Below are 19,456 nucleotides of genomic sequence, written 5' to 3'. Positions count from 1 at the left end.
CAGGTATATGATTCTTCTGTTTATAGTGTGCTGAAGAGTTTTTTAACTCCTTTACATGCACCTACTGTTTTACCTCCAGACACTGCTTAGCTCTTTTTGTATAACCATTGGTCCTCAGGGCATGCCGTTTGGCAGCCATTTACATTTCATCATATGAGCAGTGTTTGGTAGGCATCTCATTGTGGTGCTTTAGTACAGCCACTTTTTACCTTTATAGACTTGATTACTGAGTTGAGGTGTGAGTACGCCACCTGCTGGTTCTCTCATTCCAATTCCTTTTTTAATCTTTTATACCTTTTGTAAGCTTTGAATTGAATAAATTTACCTAATTCTTCTAAGCCTTTGTACAGTCTTTTCTTTCTTTAGTTGAAACTATATCTGTATATGGCTATTTCCATGTACACATTATGGCACGGGCTCCTTTCCCGTGCATGTTGGTTGTTCTAACCCTATACATTGTTACAGCCTGTACGGTGAGCATACAAAATACTTTCCTTTTTTTGTCTAATTTACAATTGTATTAACCCTAAAAATAAGGTCACAGCCAAATCATTTAAGACTTGTCTATTTGGATTTAGACTAATTACAAATTGTGCACCCAAAAATAAATTATATTTTAGATTCAGAAAATAAAATTATACAATTAAAAATGAGCGGAAATAATGGATCAGAGTCTTTTCTTTTGTAAAAATAAGTTCTTGATACTTGATTTGACCTCTTGGTTCCGTAGACTGTATATAAAAGGGTTTAAGAGCGGAGAAATAACTGTATACATTAACGAGACCACGCTGTTTTGACCAATTCTATGGCTTGACCTGGGTCTAAAATACATAAAAATTGCTGAACCATAAAAAATTGTAACAACTATTAGGTGAGAGGAGCAGGTTGCAAAAGTTTTTTTCTTACTGGATGTGGAATGAAGTTTTAGAATTTTTGAAATGATCTCTAAATAGGAAATCAGTGTTACTATGAAGGAACCAAGTGCAAGAAAGCCACCAATCACATATATCACAAGTTCATTAACCCAAGTATCCTGGCAGGAGAGTTCTAGAATGGGTGGCACATCACAGAAGAAATGGTCTATCTCGTTTGATCCATAGAACGGTAACGAAAAAGTGAATGTTGTGTGAATTAGGGAATTCACGGCTCCAATGACATATGATCCCACTATATGCTGGATACAGACAACGTCACTCATAATCACAGTATATAACAGAGGGTGACATATGGCGTTATAGCGGTCATAAGCCATGGCTCCGAGCATGTAGCATTCTGTTCCACCCAACAGCAAGAAACAATACATTTGTATAGCGCAGCCAGAGAAGGAGATGGCTTTACATTTTGACCATAGACTGGACAACATCTTAGGGACAGTACATGACACGTATGGTATTTCCAGGAGTGAAAAATTAGCAAGAAAAAAATACATTGGAGTATGAAGGCTTGGAGTTAACTGGTATGCAAGGATTATAGATAGGTTCCCAGCCACAGTGATGATATAGGTACATAAAAAAATCGGAAAAAGGAAGATTTGATTCTCGATAACTCCAGAAAACCCCAAAAGAATAAATCTTCTTACAATTGTGTGATTGCTCTTCATTTCATCTGATATCCTAGGTAAAAAATAAAAATAGCAATATCTGAAATATGCAACATACAGTGGGGAAAATAAGAAATTGGCACACTGCTGATTTTGCAAGGTTTCCCAAGGCACATAGCTGAGATGGGTTACAGGACATTAGGCAAGCAGCTTGGTGAAAAGGCAACAATTGGTGGTGCAATTATCAGAAAATGAAAGAAACACAATATAACTGTCATTGTTACTCACTCTGGGGCTTCATACAAGATCTTGCCTCATGCGGTAAGAATGATTTTGAGAAAGGTCAGTAATCAGCTCAGAACTACACTGGAGGTCTGGTCAATGACCTGAAGAGAGTTGACACCACAGTCTCAAAGATTACCATTAGTAACACATTATGCCATCATGGATTAAGATCCTGCAGGGCATACAAGATCCCCTTGCTCACGCCAGCACATGTTCAGGCCCATTTGAAGTTCGGGACCATCTGGATGATCCAGAGAAGGCATGCGATAAACTCATGTGGTCAGATGAGACCAAAATAGAATCTTTTGGTATCAATTCCACTCACTGTGTTTGGAGGAAGAAGAAGGATGTGTACAACCCCAAGAACACTATCTCATCCATGAAGCAAGGGGGTGGAAATTTTGGGGTACCTTTCTGCAAAAGAGACAGTACGACTGCACATATCATGTATTGCGAGATTTTGGCCAATAACCTCCTTCCCTCAGTAAGAGCATTGAAGATGGGTCATGGCTGGGTCTTCCAACATGACAATGACCTGAATCACAACAGGGGCAACTAAGGAGTGACTCCTTAAATAACATTTCAAGGTCCTGGAGTGGCATAGCCAGTCTCCAAACATGAACCCAATAGAAAATCTTTGGATGGAGCTGAAGCTCATCGTTGCCCAGTGACTGCCCCGAAACCTGAAAGATCTGGAGAATATCTGTATGGAGGAGTCACTAATATCCCTGCTGCAGTGTGTGCAAACCTAGTCAAGATCTACAGAAAATGTCTGTCCTCTGTATTTGCAAATAAAGATTTTTGTGCCAAATATTAATTTCTGCTTTTTAGTGTATCAAATACTTATTTAATGCAATAAAATGCAAATTAATTATTTAAAAGTCATACAATGTTATCCTGATAAAAGTTCTCTTACAATACAGTGCTACATGCTTGATCCACATGTTTGGATCAACCTTGACTTTTGTTTGATTACATCGTATTCGTGTTATAAGCAATGCTTTGTTCACTTTTTCTTAAACCCAATAAAATTATTTACAGAAAAAAAAAAAAAAAGTCATACAATGTGATTTTCTGATTTTTTTTATTCTGTCTGTAACAGTTGATTTTACCTATAAGAAAAATTACAGACCTCTCCATTCTTTGAAGGTGAGGAAAATTGGCAGCTTATCAAATAATTATTTTCCCCACTGTATCTACTACATTTTTTTAAATAATAAAATATCATAGGACATATGAAGGTTAGGGGACTTTTCTGGTGCATAAACTATTGTTTATTGAGATACATGATCTACAAGAATAATATTCAACCAATGGTTGGACAAAGACATTTTTCTGATGCCCTAAGAGTCACTTAGAGCAAGTTACTGAAGTTCTTTAGACGGATCATGAATGTTTTATTGGTGGAAATCTGACCCTGATGATCCTCAGTGATTACCAGAAGAAAGATTCAGTGTATACCCCCAACAGCTACATGTGCAGCTACAGTACAGTGTGTACTCTGCTGATCTTAGAAGAGGGAAGACATAGGGGTACTTAGCATGTTGCGACAACGCACCTGCGATATCATCGGGGTCAAATCGAAAGTGACGCACATCCGGCGCCAGTAACGATGTCGCAACGTGTAAAGGCTAGATGCGCCGATAAACGATCGCAAAAGCGTCGTATATCGGCGATCTGTGTAGCGTCGGTCATTTCCATAATGTCGGAACGACCGCTGTTACGATGTTGTTCCTCATTCCTGCGGCAGCACACAATCTTAACTCAGCTTTTCCACTAAACACCAGTGGTGCACAGAGTGAATCTCACAGTTCTAACTTGCCAACCATGGGACTGTCGAGTAATCATCACTCAAACCGTACCAGCAACACCGTATCTGGTGGTAACAGCAATTTTATGGAATCGTTTCATGAATTTTTTAGGCCATCCTTTGCAAAGCCACAAGACACAAGGAGTCTGACACATAGTCAACGCCTGTAGAGGATGATACAGGAGTATCTCCAAGAGAATGCCATGACTCTGCAACTGGAGCCTTGCTCATTTTGGGCTTCAAATCTGGAAAAAATGGAGACTTGTTGGAGTCCACTTGCTGTGTTTTAAATGATCCAAAATGAAGAAGTCATGGATCAGCAAGGACTTTTCTACCCCTATGTCATCCTGGGGAGACGAAATGATTGTGGATTTTGATTGTGCTTCATGCAAATCAACATGTTAAGTTTGCAACTGTGGGACAATTGATGCCACTGAAGTAATGTGTGTGGCCCAATTTTTAGAAAAATGGGAGACTCTGGTTGGAGTCCACTTGCTGTGTTTTACATGATTTTAGAAGGGCATGACATGCCTATATCTGTGCCTCCTCCTCCTTTTACTTGTCCAGCTCTGTGTTTGTGGTGTCTTCTGAGTTGTTTGTCACCTTTTGGACACCTTAGAAGTAGAGATGAGCCAGCCCCCTAGAGTTCAAGTTCGGTTCGGTTCGTCGATCGGTGCTCCGTTCGACGAGCCGTTCGTCGAACCGTTCGTCGAACTCTCGAACCCTTATTGGAAACAATGGGATGCAATCACAAACATATAAAAACACCTGGAAAACACCCTCAAAGTTGTCCAAAAGGTGCCAAACAACTCCCAAAATAACACAAACACATGGGAAAGTGACAAGGACAAATACTCATGCGAAAACTAAACAGCTGGACGAGGAAAAAGAGGAGGAGACACAGATATAGGCATGGCATGCCCTTCTAAAGTCATGTAAAACACAGCAAGGAGACTCCAAGCAGAGTCTCCCTTTTTTCCAAAAATTGGGCCACACACACCACTTCAGTGGCATCACTTGTGCCCCAGTTGCAAACTGGATGTGTTGATTTGCATCAAGCACATTGAAAAATATGCCAGCCTTAACTGTCCCCAGGATGACACCGGGGTAGGTAGCAAAGTCCTTGCTAAACCAAGACTTGGTCATCTTGGCTCATTTTTAAAAACACAGCAAGTGGACTCAAAGCAGAGTCTCCTTTTCTCCAAAAATTGGGCCACACAGACAACCCTTCAGTGGCAGCACTTGTGCCCCAGTTGTACACTTCACAGCTAGATTTGCATCAAGCACATTCCAAATACACAAGCATTTACTCTCCCCAGGATGACACAGGGGTAGTAAAGTCCTTGCGGATCCATGACTTGTTCATTTTGATGAACGTTAGTTTGTTCAGATTGTCACTGGACAGACGCGTGCGCTTATCTGTCAGCACACACCCAGCAGCAATGAAGACACGTTCTGAGACAACACTGGCAGCTGGACACGACAAGATCTCCAAGGCGTAAGTGGCGAGCTCAGGCCGTTTTTCAAGATTTGATGCCCAAAATGAGCAAGGCTCCAGTTGCAAAGTCCTGGCATCGATGTTCATTTGGAGATACTCCTGTATCATCCTCTGCAGCCGTTGACTATGTGTCAGACTTCTTGTCTCTGTTGGCCTTGCAAAGGATGGTCTAAAAAAATTATGAAAGGATTCAATAAAATTGCTGTTACCAGCACCAGATACGGTGCTGCTGGTACGGCTAGACTGTTGATGACGAGACCATCCCATGTTTGTCAAGTTACAACTGGGAGATTCACTCCGTGCACCACTGGGGTTTGGTGGAAAAGCCGAGCTACGATTGAGTAACAGCTTCTGCTGATATTCCTGCATCCGTGCGTCCCTTGCTATGGCTGGAATTATTTCACAAAATTTAGACTTGTACCAAGGATCTAATAGTGTGGCAAGCCAGTAGTCATCATCACTTCTAATTTTGACAATCTGAGGGTCATGTTGTAGGTAGTGCAGCAAGAAGGCAGCAAGGCGCTCATGTGTCTTGCGCATCTATGCGGATCAAGTCCTTGCTGTATTTGTGGCATAGAGGTTCTAACCGTTCTTTCTTCCTCTGACATCTCCCGCCAACCTCTTTCAACTGAAATGTGACCAAGGTCTCCCTCATCTTCTGAGTCTTCCATGTCCATGGTGTATTGCAACACATGGACAGTTCATCCTACATTTCTTCATGTTCTCCTGCACCTTCCTCCACATTTTGCCTGCTACCATGCGCCCTTGTTGATCCTCCTCCCCCACTGTCCCATGCCTGTCGCCTTGGTGATGATGAACGTCTGGACCTTGTAGATGTTGGTATCCCTTGTGCATATGAATCCTCCTTTACTTCCTCCCCTTCCTGTTGTCCCACCCCCTGACTCCGAATAGTGTTTAGCGTTTGCTCCAGCATGTAAATGACTGGAATTGTCATGCTGATAATGGCATTGTCAGCGCTAAACATATTCGTTGTCATGTCGAAACTGTGCAGAAGGGTGCATAGGTCCTTGATCTGAGACCACTCCATCAGGGTGATCTGCCCCACCTCTGGATCTCGTTGGCCCAGGCTATACGTCATGATGTATTGCACCAGTATCGGTGGTGAAATGCACCCGTTCACACAGAGAATCTCTCAAGGAAGAGGTGATGTTGTGTGCGACATGCTGATGTAGCGCAGGCACACCTTTCTTAGAGTAGTGGCGACTGGGCATCTGGTACTGGGGTACAGCGACGGACATAAGGTCTCGAAAATCCTCTGTGTCCACCAGGCAGACTTGTTTTATAAACCCTGAGCAGAAAGGAGACCTTTTGGATCAACAAACTAAATACATTAAAACCCTTTGGTCTAAATGAGGTCACTGACTTGTTTTATTAATTCGTTTTTATCCCCTATCAGTTATGAAGTACCCTTTTATCTGGTTTTATATAGTGGCTTGGCCGTTGTTTTTATATCTAGTGCTAACAAACTTTTTACCCATTTATTCTGTTTTATTGTATGTACTTTTATATTGACACTGTCCTATATATATCTACAATAAGTATAGTCTTATTGTTTTACCATTTATTATTTATTTCTATTGCGTTTTATGTTCCTCCATCTCTCGTTAATACTCTTACTCTTCATGCAAATGACTGCTACATGCATTTGGTAAACTTTTTTTTTTTTTTTTTTTTTTTTTTTTTTTGCTGTCTCTCTGCACTCTTTGCACTCATTGCCGCTAGATTGACAAAACCTCCCTGTCTGCTTGTCTAGCGCAAGCGCATTGTATCTGGCTTGCACTGTAGTGAACTCTGGTGTCACCCCTCGTTTCCTTGAACTTGTATCACCTCTATTGTGCAAGTGCCCTAGTTTTTTTTTTTTTTTTTTTTTTCCCACTCACTCACTTATTACCGGAGCATGTCTCCTTTTCAAAAATAGAATGCATACTAAGCATTAGAAAGTAAAAATCCCTGGACGTCATTTTTATATAAATGTCCCCAACCCCCTCTTTTTTAGTGGTTTCCTCACTGAGCCCGCTCTTTTTGTCATTGTCGGACATTATAAACATTTTTAATCAAAATAATTTTCAATCGCAGTGCCCTTGCAGTTCCTCATTCTTTATAGTTTTATTTATAAATAAATAAATTTAAAAAGATTTTTTTCACGTCCCTCTGGATATTCACTCACGATCGCTGTATCCCCATATATAGTTCAATATATATATATATACTTTTTTACACATTGTTTTGATTTTTCACTCTAAATCTCTGTACCCCCATGTAGAGTAGAGGACTAAACACTAATAAATTCACCTATACTTCATAGGTTCGCACACCATCTTGAACACATCCCTCACATTTCTTCCCCCCCTGACTTTATTAAATAACACGAGGAACAAGTGTTTTCATGTCTTTATTCATTCATTTATTTATTTATTTTTTATTTCTTCAGTACTCCCTTTGTTGGAATTATCCATGTTTCTTGGGATCATGCTCTATCAGACACTTTTTTCTGTTATTCACGATCGTTCCATCTCCCTTTTTTTTTTTTTTTTTTTTTTTTTTTTTTTTTTTTTTTTTTTTTACCATGTGGCTCTGAGTCATCAGCTCTGAGTCATACAGGCAGTCCTTAATGCATACATGGCTGTTTGCTCCTTATATATAGGTCCAAGCGGCCTTGCTGTAATATGATTTCTTTTCCTGAGGAAGGAGACGGATGTCTCTGAAACGCGTAGGAACTATCCAATAAAAAGGAAATCTTTTAATTTACACGCATCAGTGGTTTTCAGCGCGGCATAAACCCGGTCTTTTCTTCTACCTGTGTGATACACCAGGCAGAAAGGCAGCATTTCGGTAGCCAAGATCTTACAGAGGGATAAAGTTAACCTCTTAGTTTTGTCATGGGTCGGAGGAAATTACCTTTTATTTGTCCACATATGAGGGACAGAGATCTGGCTGCTGTGTGGATATGGTGGTGAGTAGTGTGTCCCTGGAAAAATGCAGGTTTGTGAGGAAAGTGCAGGCGGAGACATGATGTTGACTTCATCCAAAGTTCGTGCTATCGATGTCTGAGAGAGCTGTACACACACACTTGTTTCCCTTTTTAAACCAACTGACGACCTGCCAAGCAAACTGCCTGTTGTGGTTAAAGAGGTGGAAGGTGTGCGTGGAAGAACAGATGTGACAGCTGCCCCCATAGTCATAGAAGATGAAGAGCGCACGGATGCACTGGAAGGGGCAGGCGGAGGTTGGTCCGCTACGCTAGGCCGCATTGCAGCACAGTAAGCTTCCCACTGGGACTTATGATAGCTATTTATGTGACGATTCATGGAAGAAGTTGTCAAACTGCTGAGGTTTTTGCCTCTACTTACAGATTCCCAATAAATTTTACAGATCACATGATTTGGGAGATCCTTTGCAAGGTCAAAAAAGGACCAGGCTAGGCAAGGCTTAGAGGACATGCGACCTGCTGAGCCACCCCGACTGGTGCTCAGAGGCAGAGTGGTGTCTGAGGATGCAGTTGTAGATGTGCTACCAGTACTCCTCCTCTGTCCAGGTAACTTCATCCTCAGTTGCATCCTCCTCCACCGCCTCTGTTGACCTCGAGTGCCTGACTGTGGGTTGACAATAGGTGGGATCTAGAACTTCATCATCAAGCGTTGTGTTTGCACTCCCCTCGCCCTCAGACCTAACCTCTTCCTGCCCTGACCGAATATTTAAGTTGTCATCACAATCTTGTATCTGCGTCTCATCGTCATCAGTATGCTCCTCATTGTCTCCACCAACAGGTGTTACAGTTTGTGAATAAGGGTCTACATTAAGCTCAGAATCTTGGTCATCAGGGCCTAAATCTGAGTCACAAAGCTTCTGGGCATCACTGCAGACCATTTCCTGGTCTGTACTCACTGTAGCTTGGGAGCAGACCTCTGATTCCCAGCCTATAGTGTGACTGAACAGCTCTGCAGACTCAGCCATCTGTGTTCCACCATACTCCACAGGGTGGGTGGAGACTTGAGAGCTGTTAGAAAGCAAGTGTGATTGGGATGACAACTCAGAGGACTGTTGTTTTTTGGATTTACAAGTTGAGGTGGAGGAGAGGCCACTTGTTGTAGCACTTGAGATCCATTCAAGCATGTGCTTGTTTTGTGCATCATCTACCTTTGTTCCAGTTGTTTTGTTCCGTAAAAAAGGGAGCACATCGGATTGTCCGCGGAAAGTAGTAGACATCTTACTTTTGCTGGAAGATGGCCTATCTTCAGCAGATGTTAATGTAGCTTTCCCACCTTCCCCACGGACACAAACTTTTTTTCCTCTTCTAACACGCCTGTTTCCCTTTCCACCAGCATCTGTCCTTTTGCCACTCATTTTGTTAGCGACAAGATTGGCCACTTAAAATGTGGTAGCAAAAATTGAGAGGTGGTGTAGACTGCAGAGGTGGTCTAGCTTTATTGACAGCTGAAGAACCAACACTGACTATCCCTGACAATGCAACTATGGCCCTACAACTGGCAGCACTGTTTGCTATTAAAATAGCATAGTAAAAATGTGCAGGAGGGTAGAATGCAGAGTTGGTGGGACTTGCTTGGCACAAGTGGGACACAAAATTAGTATAGCAGAAACTTTTTGGATGCCACTTATGTTCAGCACTCTTTGCTATAAAAATAGCGTAGCAAAATGTGCTGGAGGTTAGAATGCAGAGGTGGTGGAAATTGCTTTGCACTAGTGGGACACTAATGGAGTACAGAAGCCACTTTTTGGATGGCACTAACTGGCAGCACTCTTTTCTATTAAAATGGCTTTGCAAAAAAGGGCTGGAGGGTAGAATGCAGAGGTGGTGGGACTTGCTGGCACAAATGGGACACTAATGGAGTACAGCAGCCACTTTTTGGATGGCACTAACTGGCAGCACTCTTTTCTATTAAAATGGCTTTGCAAAAAAGGGCTGGAGGGTAGAATGCAGAGGTGGTGGGACTTGCTTGGCAGAAGTGGGACACTAATGGAGTACAGCAGCCACTTTTTGGATGGCACTAACTGGCAGCACTCTTTTCTATTAAAATGACTTTTCAAAAAAGGGCAGGGGGTACAGTGGCCGGGTTGTGGGTCAGTGTAGAGGAAAGGAAGCCTCACTTTCTATCCCTCCTAATGGTGAAATGCAGCAAGGAATTCCCTGAGCTTAGGTACACAAACGTTGTTATCTGAAGCTGTATACAGCGTTTCAACAGACCTGACTGTCACCTATGGCTCTGAGCCTGAGGAAATGAGCCCTGAAAAGAGCTGAAATAAACTTCTGTCCCTAATCTGTAGAGCGCTGTGTGTATAGCGTACACAGCTGGACCGGCGACAGGAGCTGCGTGAGCGGTGACTGTCATCCAGACGCAGAAGGCAGATAATGGCGGCGACAGGGGAAATGGACGTATTTTATAAGGCAAGGACATGTGACATTCACAGCCTATGACACATGCCCTTGCTTGTCTAGCAAAAAGTCCACTTACCTGTGTGCGTGTCTGGGATTGGCTGACATGCTGGCCCACCCCACTGTATGCGCGCTTAGGGAAAAAAAAAATGGCGATCGACATTCTCTCAGCAACACAGATCTAAACCCCGTCCCCCCGTACACTATACGCTGAAATTTGATAATAGTGTGAATCACAGAGTGACTCACACTATTACAGTGAAAAGCCAGCTAGTAATTATCTAGGCTTTTTGCTGATCGAATCGTTCTCGAACGTAACTCGAACTGCCGAACTTTTAGCAAAAAGCTCGAGTTCTAGTTCGATATAGAACATCCCCTAAAATCACTCGAACATGAAATTGGAGAACCTCGAACTGCGCTCAACTCTAGCAATTACACTATCGGTGATCGGGAGCTTTTGGCTATTAAGTTAGGTTTGGAGGAATGGCGATACTTGCTGGAGGGAGCGGTGTATCCAGTCATACAGTCAGGGCCAGAAATATTTGGACAGTGACACAAGTTTTGTTATTTTAGCTGTTTACAAAAACATGTTCAGAAATACAATTATATATATAATAGGGGCTGAAAGTGCACACTCCCAGCTGCAATATGAGAGTTTTCACATCCAAATCGGAGAAAGGGTTTAGGAATCATAGCTCTGTAATGCATAGCCTCCTCTTTTTCAAGGGACCAAAAGTAATTGGACAAGAGACTCTAAGGGCTGCAATTAACTCTGAAGGCGTCTCCCTCGTTAACCTGTAATCAATGAAGTAGTTAAAAGGTCTGGGGTTGATTATAGGTGTGTGGTTTTGCATTTGGAAGCTGTTGCTGTGACCAGACAAGATGCGGTCTAAGGAACTCTCAATTGAGGTGAAGCAGAACATCCTGAGGCTGAAAAAAAGAAAAAATCCATCAGAGAGATAGCAGACATGCTTGGAGTAGCAAAATCAACAGTCGGGTACATTCTGAGAAAAAAGGAATTGACTGGTGAGCTTGGGAACTCAAAAAGGCCTGGGCGTCCACGGATGACAACAGTGGTGGATGATCGCCGCATACTTTCTTTGGTGAAGAAGAACCCGTTCACAACATCAACTGAAGTCCAGAACACTCTCAGTGAAGTAGGTGTATCTGTCTCTAAGTCAACAGTAAAGAGAAGACTCCATGAAAGTAAATACAAAGGGTTCACACCTAGATGCAAACCATTCATCAATTCCAAAAATAGACAGGCCAGAGTTAAATTTGCTGAAAAACACCTCATGAAGCCAGCTCAGTTCTGGAAAAGTATTCTATGGACAGATGAGACCAAGATCAACCTGTACCAGAATGATGGGAAGAAAAAAGTTTGGAGAAGAAAGGGAACGGCACATGATCCAAGGCACACCACATCCTCTGTAAAACATGGTGGAGGCAACGTGATGGCATGGGCATGCATGGCTTTCAATGGCACTGGGTCACTTGTGTTTATTGATGACATAACAGTAGACAAGAGTAGCCGGATGAATTCTGAAGTGTACCGGGATATACTTTCAGCCCAGATTCAGCCAAATGCCGCAAAGTTGATCGGACGGCGCTTCATAGTACAGATGGACAATGACCCCAAGCATACAGCCAAAGCTACCCAGGAGTTCATGAGTGCTAAAAAGTGCAACATTCTGCAATGGCCAAGTCAATCACCAGATCTTAACCCAATTGAGCATGCATTTCACTTGCTCAAATCCAGACTTAAGACGGAAAGACCCACAAACAAGCAAGACCTGAAGGCTGCGGCTGTAAAGGCCTGGCAAAGCATTAAGAAGGAGGAAACCCAGCGTTTGGTGATGTCCATGGGTTCCAGACTTAAGGCAGTGATTGCCTCCAAAGGATTCGCAACAAAATATTGAAAATAAAAATATTTTGTTTGGGTTTGGTTTATTTGTCCAATTACTTTTGACCTCCTAAAATGTGGAGTGTTTGTAAAGAAATGTGACAATTCCTACAATTTCTATCAGATATTTTTGTTCAAACCTTCAAATTAAACATTACAATCTGCACTTGAATTCTGTTGTAGAGGTTTCATTTCAAATCCAATGTGGTGGCATGCAGAGCCCAACTCGCGAAAATTGTGTCACTGTCCAAATATTTCTGGACCTAACTGTAATTTATACCGATCACAAAAAATTAGCATACCTGCATTCAGCCCGGAGACTCAATCCTCGACAAGCATGGCGGTTTCTGTTTTTCGCCCGCTTCGATCTCCAGCTACATTTCCGGCCCGCTGACAAGAATGTGCAGGCCGATGCCTTGTCCCGATCCTTCGTACCTGCAGAACAAGAGGAAGAGAGGGGCCAGTTCATCATTAGCCTCAGTAAGGTTGTTTCGGTGGCTCCAGTCACTCTGTCGCAGATACCTCCTGGGAAGACCTTCGTTGTGGAGGCCGACAGACAAAAGGTTCTTCACTGGGGCCATTCATCAAAAGTGGCCGGCCATGCAGGTCAGAAGAAGACTTGGGGCATGATCTCCCGTCACTATTGGTGGCCTTCTCTCTGTAAGGATGTTGTCTCTTTTGTTGCAGCTTGTCCGTCCTGTGCCCGCAACAAGACTCCCAAGCACCTGGCCACCAGTCGTCTTTTGCCTCTGCCCATTCCCTCCGTCCCATGGCAACACATTGCCATGGATTTTATCACAGACTTAAGGGTACTTTACACGCTGCAACATCGCTAGCGATCTAGTTAGCGATGTGACACGCCAGATCGTAGATGCGATCTGCCGATATCGCACATGTGACTGGCGCTATAAAACACGACCTATGTGCGATCTCGGCAGATCACATCTGCGATCTGGCGTGTCACATCGCTAATAAGATCGCTAGTGATGTCACAGTGTGTAAAACACCCCTTACTGTTGTCTTCGGGCTGTACTGTTATCTGGGTTGTGGTGGATCGTTTCTCTAAAATGGCCCATTTCGTGCCCTTGGTCAGACAACCCTCTGCTCCAGACCTCGCCAACATCTTCATTCAACATCGGCTTCACGGCTTTCCTCTGCATATTGTGTCCGTAAGGGGGAGTCAATTCACCTCACGCTTCTGGAGGGTGCTCTGTACACTCCTAGGAGTATCCCTGGACTTCTCTTCAGCATACCATCCTTAGTTGAATGGTCAGGTCGACCGGATCAACCAGGTCCTGACTACCTTTCTCCGGCACTTTGTCAACGTTCACCATAACGACTGGACCAAACTGCTGCCTTGGGCTGAGTTCTCATACAATCATCACACCAGTGAGTCCTCATCCAGCTCTCCCTTCCATATTGTCTACGGTCTTCAGCATTCCGTGCCACTACCAGTACCCTCTACTTCTGGTGTTCCCTCTGCAGACGACCTGTCCAGAGATTTCTCCAAAATATGGAGTACTGTCAAAACCTCTCTTGAACGCGCTTCCGCTCGGATGAAGAAACATGCTGACAAAAGACGCCTCAATCCCCCTCACTTCTCTCCTGGGGATATGGTGTGGCTTTCCTCCAAATACGTCCGGCTGAAAGTTCCATCCTACAAGTTGGGTCCTCGATACATCGGTTCTTTCAAGATCATCAACCGGATCCATGAGGTCTCGTACAAACTTCAGCTGCCGGCCACGATGCGCATCCCTAACTCCTTCCACGTATCCTTGCTCAAGCCAGTCATCTTGAGTCCCTACTTCTCAGATCCTGGTAATTCTCCTCCTCCTCTTGCCGATGATGATGTGTATGAGGTAAGAGACATCTTGGCCATGAAGAGAGTGAGGGGTAAGCAGTTCTTTCTTGTTGATTGGGAGGGATTCGGTCCCGAGGAACAGTCCTGGAAAACCCGGGAGAACATTGCTGCTCCTCTTCTCTGCGAATTCCTGTCCCGGTTGCGGGGAGAGGGGCATGAGGGAAGGGGTACTGTCACGCCCCCGAGATCCCTGCGCCACCCGTCACTCACCGATCCGGTCCCCGGGCACCCTGGTCGCTCCTGCTGCCCCAGCTCTCCCTCCTGCACATCCTCCGTGCTCCCCGCCCTTCGGCCCTGGCGTCCCGCTGCGGCCTGGGATTCAGCTTCCAGCTTCCCTGCATTTCCTCCGCTCTCTCCCCAGCATCCTGTGCTGATCTCCGGCGCTCAGGCCTCGCGCATGCGCACTAGAGCGCGGGCGTGCTCACTCACCTCTTCTTAAAGGACCAGCGTCACTGAAACAGGATATGGCTGATTACAGGTACAGGGTATATAAGACTTCCTTTTTTTGTGGGCGGTGCCTGTTCAATGTGTTCTTGTAGTCTATCTCTTGCACTAGATGTTCAGGTCCCTCTGTGCTTAGTACCCAAGTTAACCCTGTCTCTGCCCACAGTGTCCGACTGCCAACCCGAGTGTTTCCAGCCTGCCGCTTCCCATGAGTCGCGCCGGTGACCATCAGCTGTGGATCCCGTCATCTTCTGCCAGTCCGTACCCATCACCGCTTCTGGATTCCATCTGGCCTCATCAGCCTGCACTCCTCGCTGGACCCGGACTCCGTCTGCTGTTTCCACTCGGTGCCCGTACCCGGTTCCTGTCATCCGTCCTGCCCACGGCTACCGTTGGACTTGTCGCCATATCCCGTACTGGACATCTGAAGGACACGCAACCCGAACTCACTTGTGTCCTGGCTGCTGTGCATCTAGGCCCTCTGGGGAGGCCGCCGGACAATCCCTGTACAGGGGTTCGCTCCTGGTTGTCTCTCTGGGAGAGTCCGGTGCATGGTCCCGTGGATTCACCTCTGGACTGAACGTTACACCAAGCACCAGTTGACAATGGCATCAACAGCGGCCACTCAGGGACCGCCACATTACCAGTGATGGCAGCAGTGGCCAATGTGTGATATGCCATGTCACCAATGACATCAATGGTGATGCACATGCGCAGTAGCGCGAATCCTGCACTTAGAGCCAGGAGAGGCAGCGGAACCTGCGCATGCTCGGTAGGGCAAAACAGGGACTTAGCCTCAGAACGTACAAAGACCCTGGACACCAGACGCCAGCAGCCAGGCGCCTAGAGCGGCGGACATGTGGCACAGGAGAGCCAGCTGGCACCACAGCAGAGGATGGGGATACAGCAGGAGCAGTTTGAGGCTCGGGAGAACCCCGAACCGTGACAATGGTTGTGGTTTTGTATACTTTGTTCCATGTTAAGCTACTATTATTTAGTGAACAAGGGAGTCAACCCTCAAACGTGTTTGATTATGGTTATTCTATTGCCGAATATGGATTTTTAATTATGCACAAATAAACTTGACAGTTTAATTCTGCAAAAGATCTGGAATCCCCCTTCTTCCTTTTCATTTGTATATCCGCAGGTCAACGGTGAATTAGGTGTTTCCAGCTTGGATATTTACTACATTGTTACAGCAAGTACGGTGAGCATACAAAATACTTTCCTTTCTTATGTCTAATTTACAATTGTATTAACCCTAAAAATAAGGTCACAGCCAAATCATTTAAGACTTGTTTATTTGGATTTAGACTAAATTACAAACTGTGCACCCAAAAACACATTATACTTTATATTCAGAAAATAAAATGATAAAATTAAAAGTAAACAAAAATAATGGATCAGAGTCTTTTCTTCTGTAAAAATATGTTCTTGATACTTGATTTGACCTCTTGGTTCCGTAGACTGTATATAAAAGGGTTAAAGAGTGGAGAAATAACTGTATACATTAACGAGACCACACTGTTTTGACCAATTCTATGGCTTGACCTGGGTCTAAAGTACATAAAACTTATCGAACCATAAAATATTGTAACAACTATTAGGTGAGAGGAGCAGGTTGCAAAAGTTTTTCTCTTACTAGATGTGGAATGAAGTTTTAGAATTTTTGAAATGATCTCTATGTAGGAAATCAATGTTACTATGAATGGACCAATTACAAGACAGCCGGCAATCACTAATATCACAAGTTCATTAACCCAAGTATCCTGGCAGGAAAGTTCTAGGACGGGTGGCACATCGCAGAAGAAATGGTCTATCTCATTTGATCCACAGAACGGTAATGAAAAAGTGAATGTTGTGTGAATTAGGGAATTCACGGCGCCAATGAAATATGATCCCACTATATGCTGGATACAGACAACGTCACTCATAATCACATTATATAACAGAGGGTGACATATGGCGTTATAGCGGTCATAAGCCATGGCTCCGAGCATGTAGCATTCTGTTCCACCCAACAGCAAGAAACAATACATTTGTATAGCGCAGCCGGAGAAGGAGATGGCTTTACATTCTGACCATAGACTGGACAACATCTTAGGGACAGTACATGACACATATAGTATTTCCAGGAGTGAAAAATTTGCAAGAAAAAAATACATTGGAGTGTGAAGTCTTGGAGTTAGCTGGTATGCCAGGATTATAGATAAGTTCCCAGCCACTGTGATGATATAGGTACATAAAAAGATCGGAAAAAGGAAGATTTGATTCTCGATAACTCCAGAAAATCCCAAAAGAATAAATCCTGTTACCATTGTTTGATTGCTCTTCATTTCATCTGATATTCTGAAAAAAGAAACAGAAAAATGTTAAATATGCAACATATCAACTATATTTTTTAAATAATAAAATATTGTTTTATAATTTAGAATTTACTTGAACATAAATTACTGTTTGCTGAGATACATGATCTACAGGAGTAACACTCAACAAATAGTTGACCAAGAAAAGTTTTCTACGAAAAATTTTATCCATCACTTGTTCCATTAATTAATCTCAAAGATGCATCTAACATGGTGATCGTAGCATTCCTTCATTATATTAGAGGTAGGTAGATGGTAATCATTTGGGACTCATCCCTTGAGTAAATTGAGCTCTGCTTGTGCACGAAACATTTTTAATTTGAATAATCATTTTAATCTTTCAAAACTTAATAAAACAATGATGGAAAATGTAAAAAGTTGCAAAAAGAGACTTGGGAAGAGCTAAAAAAGTGAGAGTGAGTAAGCTGGACAGTAGAAGGAAGCTAGAGAGCTCATCGGAAAGCTGCTTTACTGTAAAGCTCACCTGTTGGTTAGTTTAGTAAGAGTTAGAACTGGATTTAACAGATAGCAAATTAACAGAAGTTTTTTTTAGATCAGTTACCTACCGAAGAACCTATAGTGACATAGTTAAAAAGTTATAGTTGAAAAGAGACACTAGTCCATCAATTTCAACCAATGACATTGAAGAACAACTGAAGATAGAAGAGGCTCTAAACACAGTGCGTGGATTCTGACCCATTCTTGATGAATACACTGTAGGGCTGTGATCTTTGTCAACTGACCACTGTAACGTAACCCCCAAGCAGAGTACCACAGCATTGATCAGTAACCAACAAGCACAGTGTATCAGTATCATTGTGTGCCTCAGTATTGGTGTCGAAACACCAAGAATCATTTCATAGTTGTGTAATCGTCAAGATGCGTGACACTCTCTAATGTGTAACCATCAAGTTTGGGCCCTTATTGAGTGACTGTAACCATTGACCTTCCTTGCCCCAAATTGAGCAAACCTGTCATTGTCACTGCACCATCCTGTAAGGAGTCATGTTTGAGGCCAAAGTGAGATGCATATAAACTGATCTGTTACATGCCCATGTTTTCCATATTACCAGAGATTAACTTCTGTCAATTGAGTTGTGGTAAAAATGTTTGATTAATCATCCCTCAAAAAATGATCACTTCTTCTATTGGATCAAAGCTTTTTATACTTCTCTAGTAGGGATCATTTTTCACCAATCCGGGTAAGAAAAGCTATGGGTTCTTCTGTTAATCTTTAGATGTGGAACTACATATTACAACATTTTTCAAGTTGGGTTCTTTTGTTTCCATCACCTGTGCAAAAATACCAGCAGTTCGGGCAACTGCCAATAACAAGGGATAATTTTTGGACAGTTTTTACAATTTAAGTAGCCTAAAAAGTCTGCTAGTACAGTGTAATGGTAAATAGGCTGTTGGTTTTTCCTCTAGCCAGTTAGGTTAAGTTTACTTTGACATTTTTAAGTCTGTCTTTGAACTAAAAAGCAAAAGTGGTTCAATACGATCCTTGCAGATGGTTTCACATCTTTACTGGGCAATTAAACACTTAATGGACCCTGTGAATCATGACAAATTATTTTACCGCAAATTCCATTTTTTGGGAAAAGTTAGTTGAAGCTGCCATATTAGACTTTTATAAGATTCGATCATCTCTAGTAATAACATTGTCATTTCAGAAAATCATACAAAAATAACATATTTTCCCATTTGTTCACAGCTAAGGCCCGCTTTACACGCTGCAATGTATCTTACAATGTGTCGGCGGGATCACGTCGTAGGTGACGCACATCCGGCATTGTAAGGTACATTGCAGTGTGTGACAGGTACGTGCGATTGCGATTGAACAGTAAAACGTTCATCGCATACACATCGTACCTTTCTCTAGAATTGTACATCTGATTGTTCATCGTACCCGGGGTAGCACACATTGCTGTGTGTGACACCCCGGGAACGATGAACAGATCTTACCTGCGTCCTGCGGCTCCCGGCCCACAATGCGGAAGGAAGGAGGTGGGTGGGATGTTTACGTCCCGCTCAGCTCCGCCCCTCCGCTTCTATTGGCCGACTGCCGCGTGACGTCGATGTGATGACGAACGTCCCTCCCACTCCAGGAAGTGGACGTTCGCCGCCCACATCGAGGTCGTATGGATGGGTAAGTACGTGTGACGGGGGTTAATCGTTTGTGCGGCACATTCAGCAAATTAAACGTGCCACACTTACGATGGGGGCGTTTCAAATCGCATACGATATCATATGCACAATTGCAATGTGTAAAGCAGGCTTTACATATTGTGTTACAAACAATACATAGAGTAAAAAACTGAAATAAACCAAATACA

General features: G+C 43.3%; 2 protein-coding genes across 2 annotated transcripts; both read right to left on the bottom strand.

The window, feature by feature from the left end:
• Positions 1-667: 667 nt before the first annotated feature.
• Positions 668-1,615, bottom strand: LOC142255862 (olfactory receptor 5V1-like). The gene has a single exon (XM_075327310.1). The coding sequence runs from the start codon at positions 1,598-1,600 to the stop codon at positions 668-670; it is 933 nt and encodes a 310-aa protein (XP_075183425.1). The 5' UTR covers positions 1,601-1,615.
• Positions 1,616-16,157: 14,542 nt separating this feature from the next.
• On the bottom strand, positions 16,158-17,090 carry LOC142255861 (olfactory receptor 5G3-like). Its single transcript, XM_075327308.1, has one exon. The coding sequence runs from the start codon at positions 17,088-17,090 to the stop codon at positions 16,158-16,160; it is 933 nt and encodes a 310-aa protein (XP_075183423.1).
• Positions 17,091-19,456: the final 2,366 nt, after the last annotated feature.

This window comes from Anomaloglossus baeobatrachus, chromosome 11 (assembly GCF_048569485.1).
Source record: "Anomaloglossus baeobatrachus isolate aAnoBae1 chromosome 11, aAnoBae1.hap1, whole genome shotgun sequence".
In the NCBI taxonomy this organism is placed as follows: Eukaryota; Metazoa; Chordata; class Amphibia; order Anura; family Aromobatidae; genus Anomaloglossus; species Anomaloglossus baeobatrachus.
This window is presented reverse-complemented; position numbering and strand designations above follow the sequence as displayed.

What these genes read in the sequence shown, in the direction of transcription:
- LOC142255862 (XM_075327310.1), bottom strand. Translation starts at nt 1,600, where the DNA reads ATGAAGAGCAATCACACAATTGTAAGAAGATTTATTCTTTTGGGGTTT.
- LOC142255861 (XM_075327308.1), bottom strand. Translation starts at nt 17,090, where the DNA reads ATGAAGAGCAATCAAACAATGGTAACAGGATTTATTCTTTTGGGATTT.